The sequence below is a fragment of the Toxotes jaculatrix genome, chromosome 7 (genome assembly GCF_017976425.1).
Source record: "Toxotes jaculatrix isolate fToxJac2 chromosome 7, fToxJac2.pri, whole genome shotgun sequence".
Taxonomy (NCBI): Eukaryota; Metazoa; Chordata; class Actinopteri; family Toxotidae; genus Toxotes; species Toxotes jaculatrix.
The window spans coordinates 8377706-8397016 of record NC_054400.1 but is presented as its reverse complement, the minus strand read 5'-3'; the positions used below and the strand labels follow the sequence as shown (position 1 = coordinate 8397016).

At 41.2% G+C, this 19311-nt stretch overlaps 3 protein-coding genes across 3 annotated transcripts; 2 read left to right on the top strand and 1 right to left on the bottom strand.

Moving 5' to 3' along the window:
• Positions 1-45: 45 nt before the first annotated feature.
• Positions 46-5819, bottom strand: fahd2a (fumarylacetoacetate hydrolase domain containing 2A). Its single transcript, XM_041043185.1, has 8 exons — positions 5675-5819; positions 4739-5004; positions 4088-4304; positions 3450-3509; positions 3191-3353; positions 1771-1879; positions 1019-1106; positions 46-783 (listed from the first exon to the last, which is right to left on the bottom strand). Exons 2-8 carry the CDS (start codon positions 5002-5004, stop codon positions 721-723), a joined length of 966 nt encoding a protein of 321 aa, XP_040899119.1. The 5' UTR covers positions 5675-5819; the 3' UTR covers positions 46-720.
• An 831-nt stretch (positions 5820-6650) lies between these two features.
• zgc:152830 (uncharacterized protein LOC767682 homolog) lies at positions 6651-12874 on the top strand. The gene is made up of 16 exons (XM_041043111.1): positions 6651-6765; positions 7688-7729; positions 7831-7921; positions 8211-8359; positions 8623-8731; positions 8904-9031; positions 9135-9234; positions 9411-9486; positions 9626-9711; positions 9811-9915; positions 10332-10407; positions 10523-10641; positions 10913-10996; positions 11128-11185; positions 12032-12213; positions 12331-12874. Exons 1-16 carry the CDS (start codon positions 6755-6757, stop codon positions 12466-12468), a joined length of 1554 nt encoding a protein of 517 aa, XP_040899045.1. The 5' UTR covers positions 6651-6754; the 3' UTR covers positions 12469-12874.
• Positions 12875-13771: 897 nt separating this feature from the next.
• Positions 13772-17316, top strand: pcna (proliferating cell nuclear antigen). The gene is made up of 6 exons (XM_041043108.1): positions 13772-14201; positions 15354-15451; positions 15568-15635; positions 15731-15925; positions 16513-16636; positions 16748-17316. Exons 1-6 carry the CDS (start codon positions 13981-13983, stop codon positions 16822-16824), a joined length of 783 nt encoding a protein of 260 aa, XP_040899042.1. The 5' UTR covers positions 13772-13980; the 3' UTR covers positions 16825-17316.
• Positions 17317-19311: the final 1995 nt, after the last annotated feature.

Below are 19311 nucleotides of genomic sequence, written 5' to 3'. Positions count from 1 at the left end.
TCTAAAGCTCATCTCCGCTAGTGAAAAAAAAAAAAAAAAATTTCAATTTCAGAGAAAAAGAAAATGAAGCGAGCAGGTACATGAATCAAAGCCCAGATCGAAGTAATTATGAAAAATTTTCTCCCAGGCAATGCAAGCAACAAATTTTGAAAACAGCATATTTTTAATTTAATTGAATTCTCCCCATCACTGGAAATGTGCTTTCTTTTTCTGAGAAAGTTTGTTTGAATCCTCTAAATTAGTAGAAAAGTTTTATATACAAATTATCATCCTGACTATTAAACATAATTAGAAAAACGTTTTAGTTTTTACACATTAAAATAAGTCAGGAGGTTCACAGTTTCTGCCTTGTAGCATGAGTGGGCGGCTGCTGATAGAGGGTATTTTTACAGCTGGTGACGACTGTGACTCAATAACTGGGGCTGAGCTGCAAACACCACGTTGAGTCACCTAATTATACTGTTTCATGTAGTAAAAAAATTACCATGTTCTCCTTCCTCACAATTAGTGTAGTATCATGAATAAAACATTCATCGAGAAACATACAGTTTTTACACATCTACACACACAATCAAGCTGCAAAAGTTTTAAAAAATAATTATGAAATATTAACTGGGAAGAGTAAGTCACTGAGTGAAGCAACTAATCAGAAGTGCAGTTTATTGAACAGCTGACGTTCCTTCATAGATTGATGCTGTTTTCAGGAGTTTGTCTCGGGGTTTAGACCACTTTGTTGATTATAGAGCCTAACTGGTCTATCTGGCACTCCACCACGTCTCCTGTCTGAAAGGCAAAAACAGTTAAACACTAAGTTAAAATACACCTTTACCCTAATATCTATTACAGTTCTGTTACGAATTATAGAGTCCCTTTAACTCTGCAGCACAGAATATGTACATTATATGCAGTCAAAAAGTTCTTTTGGATAAAGTTAAAATAAAGCTGGAGCTACAAACACAAAGATGTGAAAACCAGCTCTACATTTTTTCATTTCAATTAGTCTCACACATGAAATCACCTTGAGAAAAACGGGTGGCTTTCTGAACAAACCCACGCCCGGAGGAGTCCCTGTCAGGAACACATCGCCTGGAGTTAATGTCACAAACCTGACAGAGGAGAAAAACATACACACACACAGTTGAGGCCCAGATTCAGGAGCAGGGAAGACAAAGAGAGCTATACAGAGACATACTTATGACGATGGCTTGCTGTTGACTACGTAAAGTGTGCTCTGTCGTGTTGGTAAACAACTGGGAAATCTCTTCTCAAGAATATGCAATGTCATTTTTATATTCATAAAGCAGCTACCCCAAATTATCCTCGTACACATGCAGATCCTGTGAAAGGTGCCGGTAGCTGCCATTATTACAGAACAACACAGCCTCTGTCACCAGTAAGTCAGGCGTGGAAGGGAGAGGCTTTTCTGTCCAAGAATCTCAAATCAGATCAGAGAACACTGCAGATGCTCAGGGAGCTTTAGGGAAAAAGGCTGCCAGCCGTTGTGGATAAGTCTTAGCTGAAGCATGTAATTTCAGCTTGAAGTCAGTGATGAACAGAGCCCATTTGCTCACACAGTGCTCCTATTGTAGAACCATTTCTGACTATTTAATTTGCATAATTTCTTAAATGGAAACTCTGCACTTTCAGCTTGAATTGCCAAGGTGGAAAAATGTAAAAGTTCTGTATTCATTATGTAAATCTGTACTTAAAACATGCAAGTTCTCTGTGAAGTTCGCCATCATTACGAACAGTAACAGTGAGAGGCTTTACTTTGAGACCCAGGCGATCAGCGCCGCTGTCTTGAAGATCATCTGATCAGTGTTGCTGCTCTGGACTGTGTCTCCATTAACCAGGCAGCGGATGCCCAGGCTGTGAGGATCTGGAGGAGAAATCATACAAAAAACAGGACAGCTGATATTCCTGTTTGTGACTTTAAATCTAGACTTATTAAATGATGACCCCTTAAGAAGGTGAACGGACATACTCACACATAAAAAACAGAAGAAACAGAAATAAAGTAAGAGGACAGCGACACTTGTTGCCCAGTAATGGACGAATACAACAAAGAAGAAAATAATAATCAAATAAATATTCAAACAAGCACACTCTGCAACAGTAACCTAGAAGAAGCTGGTATTATTATAACAAACTTCTTTGATTCTTTGATATTCATAGTGTGGAATAATTTTTCAAATTCAGCGATGCTTGAATTAATCCTCTAGTATCATTTAATTAATCTGTTTCACTTACTGGACCTCATCCAAGAACATAGCGTTCATATTCTTGTCCTAAAGGTCTCTTATTTTTTTCTGTGAGGCTTGTTCATAAGTCGGATTCACCAAATTCTCTTCACTGCATAAACTTTCCATAAATCGCTGCTTTCAGACTGATGGATACCAGCTGCTCATGTGAGATTTGATCATCAGCATAATCAATGTGCCTAAAATTGCCAAAAAAGTTCCACCTTTGTGGGAAAGTTTCATTATCAAAAAAATGTCATACAGGAAGGTTTTTTTTTACACTGCAAAGCTTCAAGAAATCAGCAAACAAAAATATAGCAAATTTAGCAGAGTCAGTAGTTAGACCCCCTGTAGTGGACCCAAAACCATTTAAACGATGTTAAAAGCACATCTGTCAGTGGTGTGTTATCAGGGCAGAGCTGTACTGTGACAGAAATAAAGAAGGAATGGTTTAGGCTACATGAAGTTACGAGATAGAATCATCTTTCTAAAGCAAAGCCGTACATGACTGATATCCGAGGCAGGCAAGTGGCCGACAGTCACTCAGATATAAAAGTAGATTATATTATAGCGTGCAGTACTCGATGCTACACTGTCGGGTGTAGAGAATGAGGACGATACTGGACAGTGACCTGCATAAAGACCTGAAAGTCGCAAGCCAAGAAATATCTTCTTTGAAAGATTTACTTTGTACACAGGGCTGGTTATTATAAACGTCATGATGCCAATCCTGAAGATCCATATCCTTGAGTCTGTGGTTAACTTTTATGCATTTGGAAATGATATCTCTGCAGCTGTGCCCTGGATATAATAACCCACATTCACACTGAATTGCAGCTTGCTAACTCAGTGAAAATGCTGACACACAGATAACAGATAACTGCGTGATTCACTGGACTGTCTTTAATTTCCCCTTTCTGTCTCGCTCTCCCTGCTGTGGTATGTTGTACCCTTCACGGCGTCGGTGGTTACTAATGCAGGGCCGAGAGGACAGAAGCTATCAAATGTTTTTCCCAGCAGCCACTGTTTCCCATTGCGTCCCATCTGCCAGTCACGCGCGCTGACATCATTGGCCACAGTGAACCCGGCCACATAGGAGAGAGCGTCTTCTTCCTGTATAACAACAGGGGTGGAAATGGAGTCTGAATAGATAATTCACCAGAGCATCAAAGCGTCACGGCCATCAGACGTGGTGTCCGTGATGCTCACCTTGATGTGTTTTCCTCTTCGTCCTATCACAAAAGCCAGCTCCACCTCCCAGTCCACCTCCTTCAGTCAGACAAAAGGCCAAGATGAAGCAAATAAAACATCAAAAAGAACCAAAGCCGAGTCCCAATCCCAAAGGACGCACTTAATTCAGAGAAGGTTTTTAGTAGTGTGTTCACAAAATACTAAAAATAGTCACAGCTTGATTTTTAGAAGTGCTCACTACTTCAAGAAATATCAGTGAGACATTTCCCAAAAGTTTTTGGAAAACAAAAAATAAGCACTGACCTTGTTTAAGTGATGGCCAGGCAAAATTAGGTGCTTCTTTTTTCTCCTGGCCAAGTCTCTCAAAATTATCTACAACTACGGCAACACTGATTAAGCAATTTAATTTATATGCTTGTTAAAATGTTAAATGCAGTGTAAACGTTCTTAGGATTTCTTTAGATTCCAATCTAAATAATCAGCTCAGTGGACTTCCTGTGGTTGACTTCAACCACAAGATTTGGTAAAAGTCATCCATGATTTTATTACACCTTTTATTAAGGTCTTGCCTTAGCAGATCTCCTCGATCTCAACAGCTAATTGTCCAAAGCTTTGCCGCAAAGCTTCTAACAAAACCAGGGCTTACTTGCTCTCACCTGGCTCTCTGAGGGCAGTATAATGTCATCGTATGGCCCAGTGATGGCGCTGGGGAACTTGCTGAAGATGATCGGATCTTTGGGGATCGGGGCATTCTGTTCCAGGCAGTGGTCACGGTAGTTCATACCCACACACACCACCTTCTCTGGGGCCAACACTGGAGACAGCAGCCGGATGTCTGATCGATCCACCACACACTGACCAGATGCCAAGGCTCTGAGGAGGATGAGGACAAAGATGAGTTAGAAAAACATGATGTGGGAGCAAGGTTGACTGAAGAGGAAAAAGAACGCTGAAGATAAAGTTGTAGAAAAAAAATGAGTAAAGAAAGGCAAACAAGCCCATTAAGGAAGATGATGTTTCACAAAGAAGAAGATGATGATTTAAACGGTTTAGGAAAATGATGATTTATAGAAGAAGATGGATTTAGGAACCAATGTAGAGTCAAAACAGGACAGAGGTATTTAGTAATAACAGTACCACTTTCTGATACAGCACCATTCATGAAGAGTTTATAAGTTGTAATTAATGGATTTATTAATGGTTAACTAACCAATTACTAAAGCTTTATAGATCAGATATAAGTCGTTAATAAGAACTTCTTTTATTTTGCCAGATTGTGGCATCATTGGCCACAGTGTGTTTGATACCTCTGTGCACACTCCAGACCCTTCTCTCCCAGCTCCAGCAGCTCTTTCATTGTCGAGGGCATGGAGGAGTCGAACGCCTTCAGGTCCACCACACCGAGCCCTTCGCCTAGCTCCACTCCCACCCTGATGCCTCCTCTGTCACCGTGGCGATGAAACTGCACCAGACGCATGGCTGCACCACTCAAGCCTCGACTCTGTGGGTTTGTTGTTTGCCTGTGAGAGAGTAAACTCCTGAAGATGCCAAAGGAGCGAAGAGGAAGTCTCATCTGTTGAGGACAACAGGTAATGAAAGTGATGACAAATGATGTGATTAAATAATGAAAAGTCCCCATTACTTCAGACTACATGCTTTGTCCAACCAAAAGTCTTTGTACAGTTTAAGATTGTATCAAACAGGGAAAAAAGGATGCAAATCTTCACATTAAAGATGCTGAAGTCTGAGAAAGTGACATTTTGCCTTGATAGATGTCAGTGATTACAGTTCTCATTCAGTTTATTGACATTTCTGCACTGGTCCTGCTGTGAAATGACCTCCCCATATCTTCATGTGCCACACTGGGCTTTTCTTTTTAAAAAAATTTTCTATTTAAAAACTAATGACCTGATTATAAAAATTTCCCAGGCTTACTTTGGAACTCTGTCAACTTCTCTGACTCACTGCCTTAAGCAAAACTGTCAAACTTACAATAGTTATAACTTTTAATAATAAAAATAACAAGACCAGTGCAAGAACAAAATGATCAGTATGCGATCTGCTTTATTTCCCAAACTAGTTTGTCGAGAAGAAGCTTCCAAAATAAGCCAAACACTGATTATGTAAGCAAGTCTGCCACACAATGTGTAATCATCACTGCGTATCACTTAACAGAGCTGTAAATCAGAGGCTCGATTAGAAAAGCATGAACTCTGCTGCAGTAGCCGGTGACTTGTGCCTACCTGCAGCTCGAACTGTGGCTTTGCAAAAATGACCCTTATCTTAGATAAAATGCCATTTAAAGAGGAATGTGACACTGCAACCTCCTACTGAATAACCGGGACGGCTACTCCTTCTTTCTTGCCCTTTGCACCGTTCCTGGTTAATACTCACCTCTTCGGTTCTGCACAGAAAACACTACTTTTAACTGCTTCCGGTTTGGGTTTGTAGTCCATGAGGTCACGGCTGTCAATAACAGGACACATTGCTCAGCCGACGCTGATGGTGAAATGTACTCGTGATTTTTATTATATTAGGTTTAACAATACATTATACACCGCTAATATATTCCTCTTAAAGCTTTTTTAAACGTTTTCGAATCAGTGTAAGAAACTACAATTCCCGAGTTTATCCTTTAAGGCGCTTTAAATTGCAGTGGGAATTTAGCAACTTCCACGGTCTAAAACATTCACGACATATTAACTCGTCGTGAATTTGTTTTAAAACGTTAGTCGATCAAAACATTAATCAGATGCCAATTTAAAAATTTTATTCGTCGACACATGATCTCCTCTGCAGTGGCGGAAGAAATGCTCAACCGTACCAATCCAACAATGGAAAAATGCTCCAGTACAAGTAAAAGTTCTGCTCATAGAAATGTACTCACTCAAGTATTATCAGTAGTATGTACAGTATCCAAAATACTGGACCCCTGTGACTGATAAACAACTAAACATGTCACTTTCTTTTAGTGATTTTTCCCTTTTGTACAATTTATACAATCTCGACAGGAACCAAATTTGAAATACTGGTATCTCAAAATAGTATTTTAGTGTATTATCTAAGTAAATGTGCTTTGTTACTTTACAACACTGCTCATTTGACTTTATTTGAGACCCCCCAAAAGGCCCTTGAATCAGAATTATGTCGCATTTTACGGTTAGGATTGTCGTAATTACGAGCTACGAGAAGGCCGCGAAGGCATCACGAGTGCAACTTCACGGATCATGTGATCAACCGTAGAAGCGCGCAGGGCAGGATCCGTTGTCACCGGCGATCAGCTGTCTCTTTCACCCCGAAGACACCGGAGGAGGAGGATCAAAATGTGCACCAGGTGAGATGATCGGCCCTTTGTACTTTAGACGCCCAGTTTTCGTTTTGGCTCCGCGGGCTTCTAACGTGCAGCTTTACGCATGAAATAACAGCCGAGGAGACTTAGAGAGGCTTAGAAGGTTTTGTCTTTTGTTTTAATACTTTTCCCTGCAGCAGTATACTGTTTTTTTTTTCAGCCGGTTTAATTTAGTCATTTAATTTATCTGATATAGTGCTATTTATTCACAGCTCAAAGTGGAAAAATCTGATCCTCCCATGTTGCAACAGAGGTGGATTGATTCTCCAGTGAAAGGGCCCACGCAGGGATTTTATGCTTAAATTTCACTTTCGATATCACCACACTTCCCCGTTGTCTCGGGGGGTGTCATATGATGCTAGAAATGTCTGGTGGACGGGTAGGTAACAGAAAAAGTGTTGTAAGTAAATGTATGGGCACCTTTGGGCAAATTTGATATTTTTTGCTTAGTGAAAAGAAGTAAATAAAACCCCTGTGGCCTACAGATGTGTCTGAACTTTAAGTGATCTGCAGGAAGAGTGGGGGGAAATTCCTAAATCAAGAAAAGAAAAGCCTCTTAACTACAGTGTTTGCAAGCTGTGATTTCTACCCAAACGTTTGCGCACAATGACATTATTATCCACTGCAAACCGAGGCAATTGTTCTCTTTAAACTGCACGCTCAGTTCAAAGTCTTGCTGTAGTGAGGCAAGAAGTGAAAATGTCACACAAATTAAAGCATATCTCAAAGTTCTCGCAGGTTTCCACACTGGATCCACTCTGTTATCATTAACCCGCATTATAAAAACTGACATAAGAGTCTAATTGCATCATTCTGTCTGAGATAGCTTATCCATGTCAGGCAATGCTGACGGTGCATATACAAGAGGAAATGAATCTGCATTTTCTTTGTGCGTGTCTCTCTCCAGCGTCCAGCCTGTTGAATGGACCACCGACCCCAAGAACCTGAAGTGAGTATCAGGAGAAATGCTGCGTTTCTTCTCCAGCTGAGAGGGTATTTGTCCTTCTTAACAGAAAGTTGTGTTAAATGATGGCATTGTCTTCTTTCTAGTTTTGATGGCATCGTCTTAGTGACCCAGAGCTATGACACATTGCCCTCCGAGCTCGAGTGTCTGAAGGCACCTCTGCAGGACTACAGCTCTGTAAGTGTCTGTTCTTCTACCAGCTGCAGCCAGTCAACCTCAAAAACCTTTAAAAAATTGGATTTATTTTCTCACCTGGCCTTTCTTTAGAAATACATGATGTGTAGAGTGTTTCTGCAATGTGGACATTGCTTCATTTAAAGGGATCATAAGCCATAAAAGAATCTGACACCAGCAGCCTTCTGTGAACAAAGATGGACTGTGTTTGTACTGTCTCTAGCATTGTTGTACCTCCAAATCTCAGAACGAGAGGTGGTGTAACCTTTGTGCTGTGTTACTTTACTTTCAGGTGGACAGCGGTCTTGGGGAGGAGGTGGTGGTCCTCAGGGTCCCCGGTCTCCCTGGTAACCGCCTGGTGTTTGCCTCCACCGGCCCAGTAAACCGTGACTATGATGATGTCAGGCGCTTCAGTGACGCAGCAGTCAACGGCATCAAACGGTCAGTTGGTGGTTAGTGTCAGTGTCTCGTATTGGGGGTTGACCTCCAGGGGTACGTCTCAGTTCCCTTAGTGGCATCCGTGTTTACCCCAGCTGTGGTGAGGTTGTGATGCGGTTTCACATCAGTCCTATCAGCTAACAGATATCCAAGTCGTGTGTGTCAGTCCATAAAAGACCATTCAAATCCCTGTTCCCATCAAGTAAGGGAACTGGGATGTGCCTCAGGTTCCCTTTGCTGTCTGACTTACCTGTGTGTCTTTCCAGGGCCTTGAAAGCTGGCATGCAGCGCCCCTTGCTGGTCTGCCCTCCACACAAGGACTATCAGAGCAACACCTTGGTGGCTGCACTCGGGGCCCTTCATGCTCTCTACATGGTGAGGAAAAGCTAAACAGCCCCTTCTCATCCAGAGTTTACATAAAGATCTGCATATGTCCAGATATGAGATTGTTGCTCTAAACAGGGTCATTTCTTGCACACATACAAAAAAGAAATGTACTCATCTGGTGCTGTACGCTCACCTTTTATATTTTGTCTTCTCCAAAAAGCCCCTTGAAGTGAGGGAGGGGAATGTGAAACCCGCTGACCACAAGGTGTGTGTTCTGGGCCTGTGGGCTGCACAGGAGGCTCAGGGAAAGAGGCTGGTGGAGTTAGCTGAAGCTCTGGAGAGCGGGAGGTGAGTCAAATAATTAATCTCGTTTCCTGCTGAGGATTTTATCACATCGTGTTATTCAGTCACTCACTGGCTGCCCCCCCCCCATCCCACTTCCATACCCCAGACTGGCATGTCGTGACATTGGTGGCTCCGACCCTGAGCGCATGGCTGCTCCTCGTGTGGCAGATTACGTCCAGGAACTCTTCAAGGACAGCCCTGTGCAGGTAGTAAGAAACATAATATCACATGTGCTTACAGACTTGAACAATGTTCTCTATTTTATTGTTAGGAGAAAATCAACAGTCACCAATTTTTCCTCTTCAGAACCAGGAAACTAATTGCACTTAAAGTCAGTTTTGAAGACCCCAGACATGAGGTATTTGTGTTTCTTCATTTTCAGGTGGAAGTGGTGAGTGACCTGAAGGTTCTGGAGAAAGAGTATCCCTGTCTGGCTGCAGTCAACCGCTGTGCCAACAGTAAGAGAAAATATTTCGTTTTTATCAAATATTAACATGGCTCTGGTCACAGATTTTCAGAACTGTTAAATGTTGCTTTTTTTTTTTTTTTTTTTTTTAAGATGTTTGCATACTTACTCACGGTTTCCTCCTCATGCAGGTGTACCTCGTCACCAGGCCAGAGTGGTCAAGCTGCAGTACTGTGGAGAAGGACCAGTCCAGAAGACGCTCATGTTGGTGGGAAAGGTGAGAGGGAACTGTCAGACTTTTGTATGTGAACCACTAAAACATTAAAGCAAAGACGTGAGTTGAAGAAGTCATATGCTCACTGACTGGTGTTTCCAGGGCATCACCTACGACACCGGAGGAGCTGACATCAAAGCCGGTGGAATCATGGCTGGGATGCACAGGGACAAGTGTGGAGCGGCTGCCGTCGCCGGCTTCTTCCAGGTGAATGGCCTCCCTTTGCAGCCGAGTAAAACAAAGCTTTTACTGGGCATATAAAGAAATGGATCTCTTGGTTTGGCTCTGTGATTTCAAAATAAAATCTCCGCTGAAGGACTTGTGACCTAGTTAGGAATCAGCTCTAGGTGGTTCTGACCTGGATGTTGCTGAGTCATAATGACCAAACAACACACATTAGATCCAGCGACAATATTTTTCTTCATGTGAGCCCCAAGTGATAGTTTTCAGTTCCACATAGTCTTCCAGTTCTGCTTAGACTTTATGCAGCGTCCCTTAGTAGAAGCTGATATATACGTTCATAGAACATCTTAGTAAGAATTAGAAATCTTAACATGGAGACATGAGCTTTAGTGACTTGTTTACAGCTCTGCCACTCACTCAATCTCCCTCTTAATCTCTAGATTCTAGCCAAGCTGAAGCCAAAACATCTGAAGGTTGTTGGCTCGATGGCCATGGTGAGGAACAGTGTGGGTGCAGGTCAGTTTAATCCACTTTCCTTCATTATTTATATTTGTGGTTTTACTTCCATCAGTGAGATCTGTGTTGTAGCTCTCTCCCCCTCAGGCGACGTTGTATGTGTGTATTTTCTCAGACTGCTACGTGGCCGACGAACTGGTGGTTTCCCGTGCGGGTCGCAGAGTGAGAGTGGGAAACACTGATGCCGAGGGACGTATGGTGATGGTCGACCTGCTCTGTGAGATGAAGGAGAAGGTCAGAACATCTCATTCTAATTACTTCCTAACCACTTTTGTGCACTTATATCCCTCCTCTTTTTTGGTACAATATTGTTATTGCGATTTTTTTCATTTTAAGCACATTTCTGTCAAACTTGGATTCATCCTGGAAATCTCCTCCACAACTTGCCATATTTTTACTCACATTGTTTAACCTATTTTAACATGTCACACATATTATGAACTCTATACCACTGACTGGCCAGGGAGAGTCCTCCTGTTTTTGATCATGTCATCTGTTTCTGCAGGCCGTACGTGAGACTTCTCCTCAGCTGTTTACTATCGCAACTCTGACTGGTCACGCAATCAGAGCCATGGGCCCCAACTACTCTGTGAGTACCATTCAAACATAGACAATACTCAGATTTACTGAGAGATGATGATGGTCGAACATTTAAAATTCTAATAATCCACTTCTGTAGAAATCAGCATTTCCAGTGAGCTCAGTTTGTTCTCATTGTAGATCATCATGGATAATGGACCCGCCCATCGCGGTGGGAATGCTGCTCAGTGGCAGAAAGGTGAGAAGATGATACGCATAAATTTGAGTGTGTGAACTAAACTAAATATTCTTAAATCAAGGTCCACTTACTACATGTTTTAACTATATGGTTAAAGCTACAAAGCAAACTGTGACTTGGGTTCATAAATTTGGGCTAGAGCTAAAACAAATAATTGTCAGCAAATGTATTTAGATTGGTATTTCATATTTATTGTTATAAGCATCATGACTGTTCACTTTTTAGAATAAAAAATCATGTCACCAAAACAAATAAGGCCTCATTATATCACACTCAGTTAGAGACAAATTGAGCTGTTGTGGAGCCCAGGATGTGCTTTAGAACCTGCCTCTGTGTTTAAAGGCAGAGCTGTAGACTCTTTTTACAATATAACTATAATGGCACTCAGAGGGCACGGACCTCCACCAATGTCATACACCAGGGATCAGAAAAAAAATGAAATTCTTAGTAAATTATCGGGATCTGCCTCAAAATTTAACAGGTTGTCCCCAGGCCCATGGCCTATCCATCCACCAAGTTCAGGTGAAATCAGTCTTGTACTTTTTGCATAATCCTGCTGACAAATAAACCAACAAACAGATCCGGGTGAAAATATAACCCTCCTGGCAGAATAAACTATTTTTGAACTAAATATTAATATGACAGCAGTGAAACTCACTCATACTTAACACTGTTCGATCATGTTCTTGGATTTAATCCTTCCTTACAAATGCAGCAGTACCTTGTGTTACTGAACAGATGTCGCCAGTGTGACTGTATCAATACTCTCAGGACAATTTGCATCGTAGAAGGATTGATTTTCCCCATCACTATCACACACCTGGTCTTTGCTCTTCTTTCGTGCAGCTGGAGAGGTATTGGGCGACCTGTTCGAGGTGTCCAGCATCAGACGAGAGGACTACGAGTTCCACAAGGGCAAATCTGAGTATGAGGATATTCTGCAGTGCAACAACCTGCCATCCTCAGCTACGCCTCGAGGACATCAGACTCCTGCGGCTTTCCTGATCATGGCCTCAGGGCTGGACAAGGTACTCACACATTGTCAGAATATGTTTTTGTCTATCTGTAAATATGAAAAATACAATATGGAAGAAGTGCAGTGATTAACTTGTATAATAACTTTCGTTCCTGAATTCCCAACACAGCATGGTGTGGACTCGAATGCACCTCTGCCATACTCTCACATTGACATTGCCGGGTCCAGTGGTCCTTTCCCTGGTGTCCCAACGGGAGCTCCCATCCTCGCCATGGCGACCAACTACATTATGTCTAATGCTCTCTAAACAGATACCCCACGTATGACAGACTACGGTCTCTGCACTCAATCCCAACACATATTTGTAAACGTCCAAATATAAACAAATTCCCTGCCACAACATGTATGCAAGATGTGCAGTTTTTCATGTCAGACTTTCCTAATACCTCAGATTGCTTTTCTGCAAGAATGTTATGTATTTTTTAAGATCTTGTGACATTCGTCTTATCTGCACCAAGTGTCAAATGACCCTGCTCTCAAGTGGCCTGAATTCAAATATACTCAGGGGTTAACTGACAGTATAAAAATATCATCCTTTTTTATGTGTCTGTATGTGTCTGTGACAAACCGGGGAAACAGTTGTGTGATTAATGATGCGGTGTGCCAGTCCAACCAAGTACTACTCACAGATCAATAAAACAAATCACAGATCACTGTGTTCTTTCCATTTAACTTACTTTTTTTTTTTTATAAACTTTTTTTCTCATGTTTACATATTACTGCAAAGCAGAGCTGCTTTTAAATCTTTTGGATTGAATCTCAAGTTGAAAACTAAAACTTGTATAATACTTTTGCCTTAGTGGTACTTAAAATATTTACATTCTAAGATCCAATGACAATAGCAGTGAAAAGTTTAAAGATTTAAATGCAAGGCCACATGAAATTCCAAAGGTCCAAAAGTTAAGAAGAACTTAAGTGAGTTTTTTATGTACTTGTACTTTAACTGAAAATTTCCACTTCATGCCACTTTTTGCTTCTACTCCACTACATTTCAAATGGAAATGATGTACTTTTCATTCCAGTGTATCTGACAGCTGTAATAACTAGTTACTTTGCAGATTAAGTTCTTTTTAATGTAATCTATGAGTACCCAAAGAGGTTAAAGTGGCTGTGCTTTCAGACATGATTGCTGATTATGGTCTGCGTTAGTGGATCAGTTTAGTAGCTATCTTAGTAGTAGGAAAAATAGAGGTTAAGTTCTGACACTTATTTTTGTTTGTTCAATTAATTGTGTTGAGTTTGTGATTGGCTTTCATGAAAGAATCTGCTCATTTAAAGTCGAGTGAATATTTATTATTCGTTCATTTATTATTGGAAACTAAAGTATTATTGGATATTCTTTGATTACTTGGGAACAAACAGGAATTTGTGGACCTGTAAAATGAAGTATTAACAGAATTAATGCAACAACAATGAGGTCAGTTTGCTTAAATGTCCTCTCCAACATGGCCGAACTCAGTGTCCATTCGTTTTAGTTGTCGCGGGTGGGTTGGAACAAGGAGGCGGAAATGACGCAATGGCGCCGTATCATTAAAAACTGACGTTAGCGCGCGCTTGCTGCTCAAACCTTGGTTTACAGTGAGAGTTGTATCTGCACGCTGCGTGTCTGCCATCTAACAGCACACAAAGAGTGAACTTTTGCAGCACTCTTGTTCGGTAATAATCTCATATTGCAGCCTCCGTTTTAAGGAGTAACGCTAAAGGCGACGAACATATTTTATTTTGAAATCTAAGCAGACGAAGAAACTCCACAGCAACCATGTTTGAGGCTCGCCTGGTCCAGGGCTCTATCCTGAAGAAGGTGCTGGAGGCTCTGAAGGATCTGATCACAGAAGCCTGCTGGGATGTCAGCTCGTCCGGCATCTCTCTGCAGAGCATGGACTCCTCTCACGTCTCCCTGGTCCAGCTCACCCTGCGGCACGATGGCTTCGACTCGTACCGCTGCGACAGAAACCTCGCTATGGGAGTCAACCTCAGCAGGTAGAGAAAATATTACCTACAACTCTCTTAGCTAGAAAGCACTACACGTTTCAAATTCTTTAACACCAGTCTGTTGAGTTTTTACACCGTAGGCTTGCAGAGAAATGAATCATCTGCGGACTAATAGCTAGTTTACCAGGTCGAGTTTCAGAAGTTTGGCCGACGCTAAAATCGGTATAAATATACATGAAGTTTGGTTTATGTGAGTGGGGTTTATGGCCGATGCAAACCGCTAGTGTTTCACACGGTCACACGGTTATTTCTGCATCTTTTGTTAGCTGAAGTTAATGGTCTGTGTCAAATATCTCTAGCTTACAAAGAAGGTGGCCATCTTGGCGGAGTTGCCCGGGCATGTCTCTTTAGTGCGCTGATCTATCGTTAACTCTTTACTGTCAGCTTAAACACACCGGTTTACACACGATTCATTCTTAAATAGACGGGTTGCTTTAACGTACAGCTTTTTTTTTTCTTGTGTTGAAATAATGTTTGGCGCAGTTTCGGGAGACAGATGGGATACATTGTCATTACGTAGCGACGTCATTTGAGCGCCAAATTCTCTGCAGGGAGGGTTGGCGGGAATTGTTGTTTAACCCGGGAACTTCCACTTCCGTCTGTGCCTCACTGCTTTCTGCCTGTGTAACATTACACCGGTTAACTGGATGTGTCTTATAGTTGTATTGTGTGTCAAAACAAATACGTTACAACTCGATTAGTTAAATTAATCGATTCGTTAATCGACAGGGAAACATTTTACAGCTATTTTGATAACTGATTAATTGTCATGTATTTTCCAGGCAGACCTTTTCTAAATGCAAAATTATTCTGATTTCAGCTTCTCAAATGAGAACATTGTGTCTTTGTAAAGGAGGGCTGCAATCAAGGATTATTTTCTCCATCGATTAATCTTCAGATAGTTTTCTTGATTAATAATTTTCTCACTTTTATTTTCTCCTACAGTCCAGCATTGAAAGATACTCAGTTTATTGCCATGTACAGCAGAAAGACATCAAATCTTTTTTCATCGGTTTTAGGCCCATTTCTGAAGAATTACTGCTCATTACTGACATTATTTACTACCTTCCAAAGCATTTTTTGTCGCTAGTAGTTTGTAATACACTTTTGATTTTTTTTTCTTTTCTCAATCCTATCTAGTATGTCAAAAATCCTGAAGTGTGCAGGAAACGAGGACATCATCACCCTCAGAGCAGAAGACAATGCAGACACACTCGCCCTCGTGTTTGAGACACTCAGTAAGTTTTTGACTTAATGAGTTTAAAGCACCATGATTTCAACTTGACAGATTTTGTTTGACTACGTTTCTTCGGTATTAATATCTTATTTGTCACTGCTCTTGTCCTTGTTGCAGACCAGGAAAAAGTCTCAGATTATGAGATGAAACTGATGGACCTGGATGTGGAGCAGCTGGGTATTCCAGTAAGTAATCTATTGCCTGTCCTTGTCCTTTTGTGTCCAACTTGCTTTTGGATGTGCATTGTTCCTGACCTTTCCCTGACCTCCTGTCCCTACAGGAGCAGGAGTACAGCTGCGTGGTGAAGATGCCCTCTGGGGAATTTGCCCGTATCTGCCGCGACCTGTCCCAGATAGGTGACGCCGTCATGATCTCCTGCGCCAAGGACGGAGTCAAGTTCTCCGCCTCAGGAGAGCTGGGCACAGGGAACATCAAGCTGTCCCAGACCAGCAACGTAGACAAAGAGGAAGAGGCGGTGAGTATTAATATTTGATTGAGTTAAAAACAGAATGATGTGAACATAACATTCAGTCAATCCACACTTACAGCCTGACTGGAAAAAATAGATAATATTAGCTTATCACAAGTGCACTGATATATATATATATATATATATATATATATATAATCTGAAAAGAAACACCAAACTGTAGAATATATATGGCAAAGGAAGTTTTGGAGTTAATTTAGAAACAGGGTTGTCCTAACAAAATGTGGCCATTAGAGATCACAGACATGTTATTGAACTGTAAACATTTATTCATCATCATATGTCACAAATATTCAATAACCAACTTTAAGGGATTCTTACCAAAAACATGTCTTTATGTAGTAAAATAATATTGTCCAATATCACAAATCTGCAGCTATTATTTTTGCTTTTGAGCACAGTGCAGCACTTCATTAGTTTCACTGTTAGTAATCCCAGTGTTTTCTGCAGCTGATAGTCAAGCAGCTTGAAGATGAAGCTAATTATTTGCAGCCCTACCCTTCGTACAGCCTTTACTGTTGTCATGGCACTTGGTAGAGTTTTGACCGCTCCCCTTCGCTTTCTGTTTTTAGGTCACTATTGAAATGAACGAACCCGTCCAGCTGATCTTTGCCCTCAACTACCTGAACTTCTTCACCAAGGCCACGCCGCTGTCCAAGACCGTCACCCTCAGCATGTCCGCTGACATCCCCCTTGGTGAGTGCATCTGCCCTTTTTCTTACATGACTCTTTGACATGACATTTTGATTCTCAGTGTGTTTACGGAAGTTGAAGTGGCCCAGCTTGACGCTTTTGTCTTTCCTGCAGTGGTGGAGTACAAGATTGCTGACATGGGACACATCAAATACTACTTGGCACCGAAGATCGATGAAGAGGCTTCCTAAGTTGTTTCTAAAAGCCCAAAAGGGGAGAATAGAGAAAAGCAGGTAACTGGGACTTGTCCCGAGTGATTGAAGGGTTGAAGTGATCTCATGGTGGTGGATGATCACTCTGAGGTTTCTGATCTCTTCCTGTCTACTGAGAGATTCGCAGCAGGATGTGTAGTGTCAACTTTTATGAACAGTCAGCTGTCAGGGGTATGAATGATGCCATCTGTGTGATAAAGCTTCAGTGCGTTGACTCTGAGGGGGTATTCAGAGCAGCTGGCTGTGCTGCAGACAGCCCTGGTGTAAATTCAGCACTTATTCACTCCACTTTTGTGTCTCTCTCTCTCTATTTTTGCCCATTTTGGGAAAACAGATTACAAGTATCCCATTCCTTCTTGTAGATAACGCATTTGTAAATACTTCCTGTGGTTTCGCACTGTCAAGTCAACCCCAAATGTTTTTGTATTCATTGATTCAGTCCGAAATAAATAATTCAAGTTGTTTCCAATACGTGTTTGTTTCTGACATTTGTGGACAAAAGCTGCATGTCTTCAAAGTGTTTGGAGGAGGAGTTTCTCCTGTCATGTAATATATTAGGTTCTGTTTTGATCACGTTAAACCTAAAGCCAGGTGAATGTTCGTCCTTTCACTGAATCTGAAATACTTTTATTCAGTTTTACACTGAAACTTGCTGTTGACCATAGTATACAGAGAACAATCTAAAACTAAGGCAGTGTCTATGAAGGGAGTTATGCTAGTTTTTTTTTTTAAACACTCACTCCCTTGACATAATTACATATTTCATTAGATTGTTATTACAGATGCATTAATGCAGCTTTTAGCTGTTGCAGTAGAATGTTGTGAGATGATTGTGGGAAAGAAGGAAAAAAAGTTCTGCTACACAACTTTTTTTTTTTTTTTTTTTTTTTATGATTTTCACATTTTTGGTCACATATTGGATTGTTTGACCCTTGTGTCTCAAACATACTTAAATAAAACCACCTGAGAATTTTAGTGAAAGTGAAATGTCTGTTTGGTGAAACAGCTAATAACGCCTAGATATGTGAAATGTTACAGTGGGCTCAAACTAAATGTTTTTGAAAGGGTCTTCAGTCATAACTATTAAGAACCACCGGTTAATCTTTAACAGTACGTTGTTTGAAAGGCATGCATAATGAAATGTAGAGTATAAGTGTAAAGCATAAAATGAAAAAAAAGTGTTAAGTACCTGTACTTAAATGCAGCATAGTATTAAATGTGCTGAGTTACTTTCTGGTGAACAGTTTGAGATCCTTGCAGAGGACAAGGCAGCAGTTGCTGCAGCAGTTGCTGCAGCAGTAACCAGATGTAGCCAGGAGGTGGTGCTCTTTAGCTACTTTTGTCTCCTCTGTGGGTGAGAACAGGTTATAATCCCCTGACAGGTCCCATTTGAGGAATAATTTATTCTCAGAGGAAATTTACTCTTAATTTCCATTCGTCAGTTTTCCCTAAAGGATGTAAATTTTAACCAGTGAAAATGGATGTGAGTTTTTTTTTTACTTTTTTTTTGTGCTCCTGGATGGAAAGCTCCCGACATTTACTCAGCATCAAACTGATAATCTCTATACCTACACGACTGTTATCACGTGTCAAGGACATTTCATTTGCAGCTGCCTCGTTGTATTTCGGTTATTCAACCACAGAGTGGGGATTTTGACGTCCAGTTCTCTGAACTCAGTTTCACAGAGCAGTTACATCACAGAAGTCATCAGAGTTGTCAGAGCCCCGACAGCTTCAGAGCTGCAGGTCTGTGGGTAAAACCGAATGAAACTGCTGATCATTCAGAGAATTCACCTCACATATTGCCAGAGACACAGGTGTCTGTCTGCCTGCCTGCCTGCCTGCCTGTCTGCCTGCCTGCCGGCCTGCCTGTCTGCCTGTCTGCCTGTCTGCCTGTCTGCCTGTCTGCCTGCCTGTCTGTCTGTCTGTCTGTCTGTCTGTCTGTCTGTCTGTCTGTCTGTCTGTCTGTCTGCCTGCAGCTGGTTGTTTACTGTGTTTTGGTGCAGTAGCTAATGTGGAGTTTAATCCTCACAGTGCTTTAATCTGGCTCTAGTCTGAATTGAACTTTTCTGCTGTAAACAGAGACGAGTGTTGTGACATGAGTAGAAACCAGCTGGTACTGTATTATTAGATGACAACGGTGGAATGTAACTAAGTACATTTACTCAAGTACAAATGTACCTAAGTACAGATTTGAGGTACTCTACTTATTATTATTTACGTATTATTATTTTATTATTATATTCTCTTCATTCTACTTCATACTTCTGCACAACAGTTCAGATGGAAATATTGTTTTTTATACTGCGCTACATTTATGTGACTGCTACTAGTAACTTTAAAAATGAAGGTTTTTACCTACAAAGCCAACGAAAGGCACTCCTCGAGGGCCTTATTCCCATTAGAGAGGCATTTTCTCATTTTCCAGGCCATCGTTGTAAAATCTGACTTGACTCTTAACTGTCC

Bases quoted from the DNA above. Each gene is read 5' to 3' on its own strand.
- fahd2a (XM_041043185.1), bottom strand. From the start codon at position 5,004: ATGAGACTTCCTCTTCGCTCCTTTGGCATCTTCAGGAGTTTACTCTCT. The intron at 4,305-4,738 runs GTATCAAACACA...CATCCTCCTCAG, and splicing joins GGTCTGGAGTGTGCACAGAG to AGCCTTGGCATCTGGTCAGT. The intron at 1,880-3,190 runs GTACAACATACC...TTTCTCCTCCAG, and splicing joins AACCACCGACGCCGTGAAGG to ATCCTCACAGCCTGGGCATC.
- zgc:152830 (XM_041043111.1), top strand. The intron at 8,360-8,622 runs GTCAGTTGGTGG...GTGTCTTTCCAG, and splicing joins GCAGTCAACGGCATCAAACG to GGCCTTGAAAGCTGGCATGC. The intron at 10,408-10,522 runs GTCAGTTTAATC...GTATTTTCTCAG, and splicing joins GAGGAACAGTGTGGGTGCAG to ACTGCTACGTGGCCGACGAA.
- pcna (XM_041043108.1), top strand. From the start codon at position 13,981: ATGTTTGAGGCTCGCCTGGTCCAGGGCTCTATCCTGAAGAAGGTGCTG. The intron at 15,452-15,567 runs GTAAGTTTTTGA...TCCTTGTTGCAG, and splicing joins CCTCGTGTTTGAGACACTCA to ACCAGGAAAAAGTCTCAGAT. The intron at 15,926-16,512 runs GTGAGTATTAAT...TTCTGTTTTTAG, and splicing joins TAGACAAAGAGGAAGAGGCG to GTCACTATTGAAATGAACGA.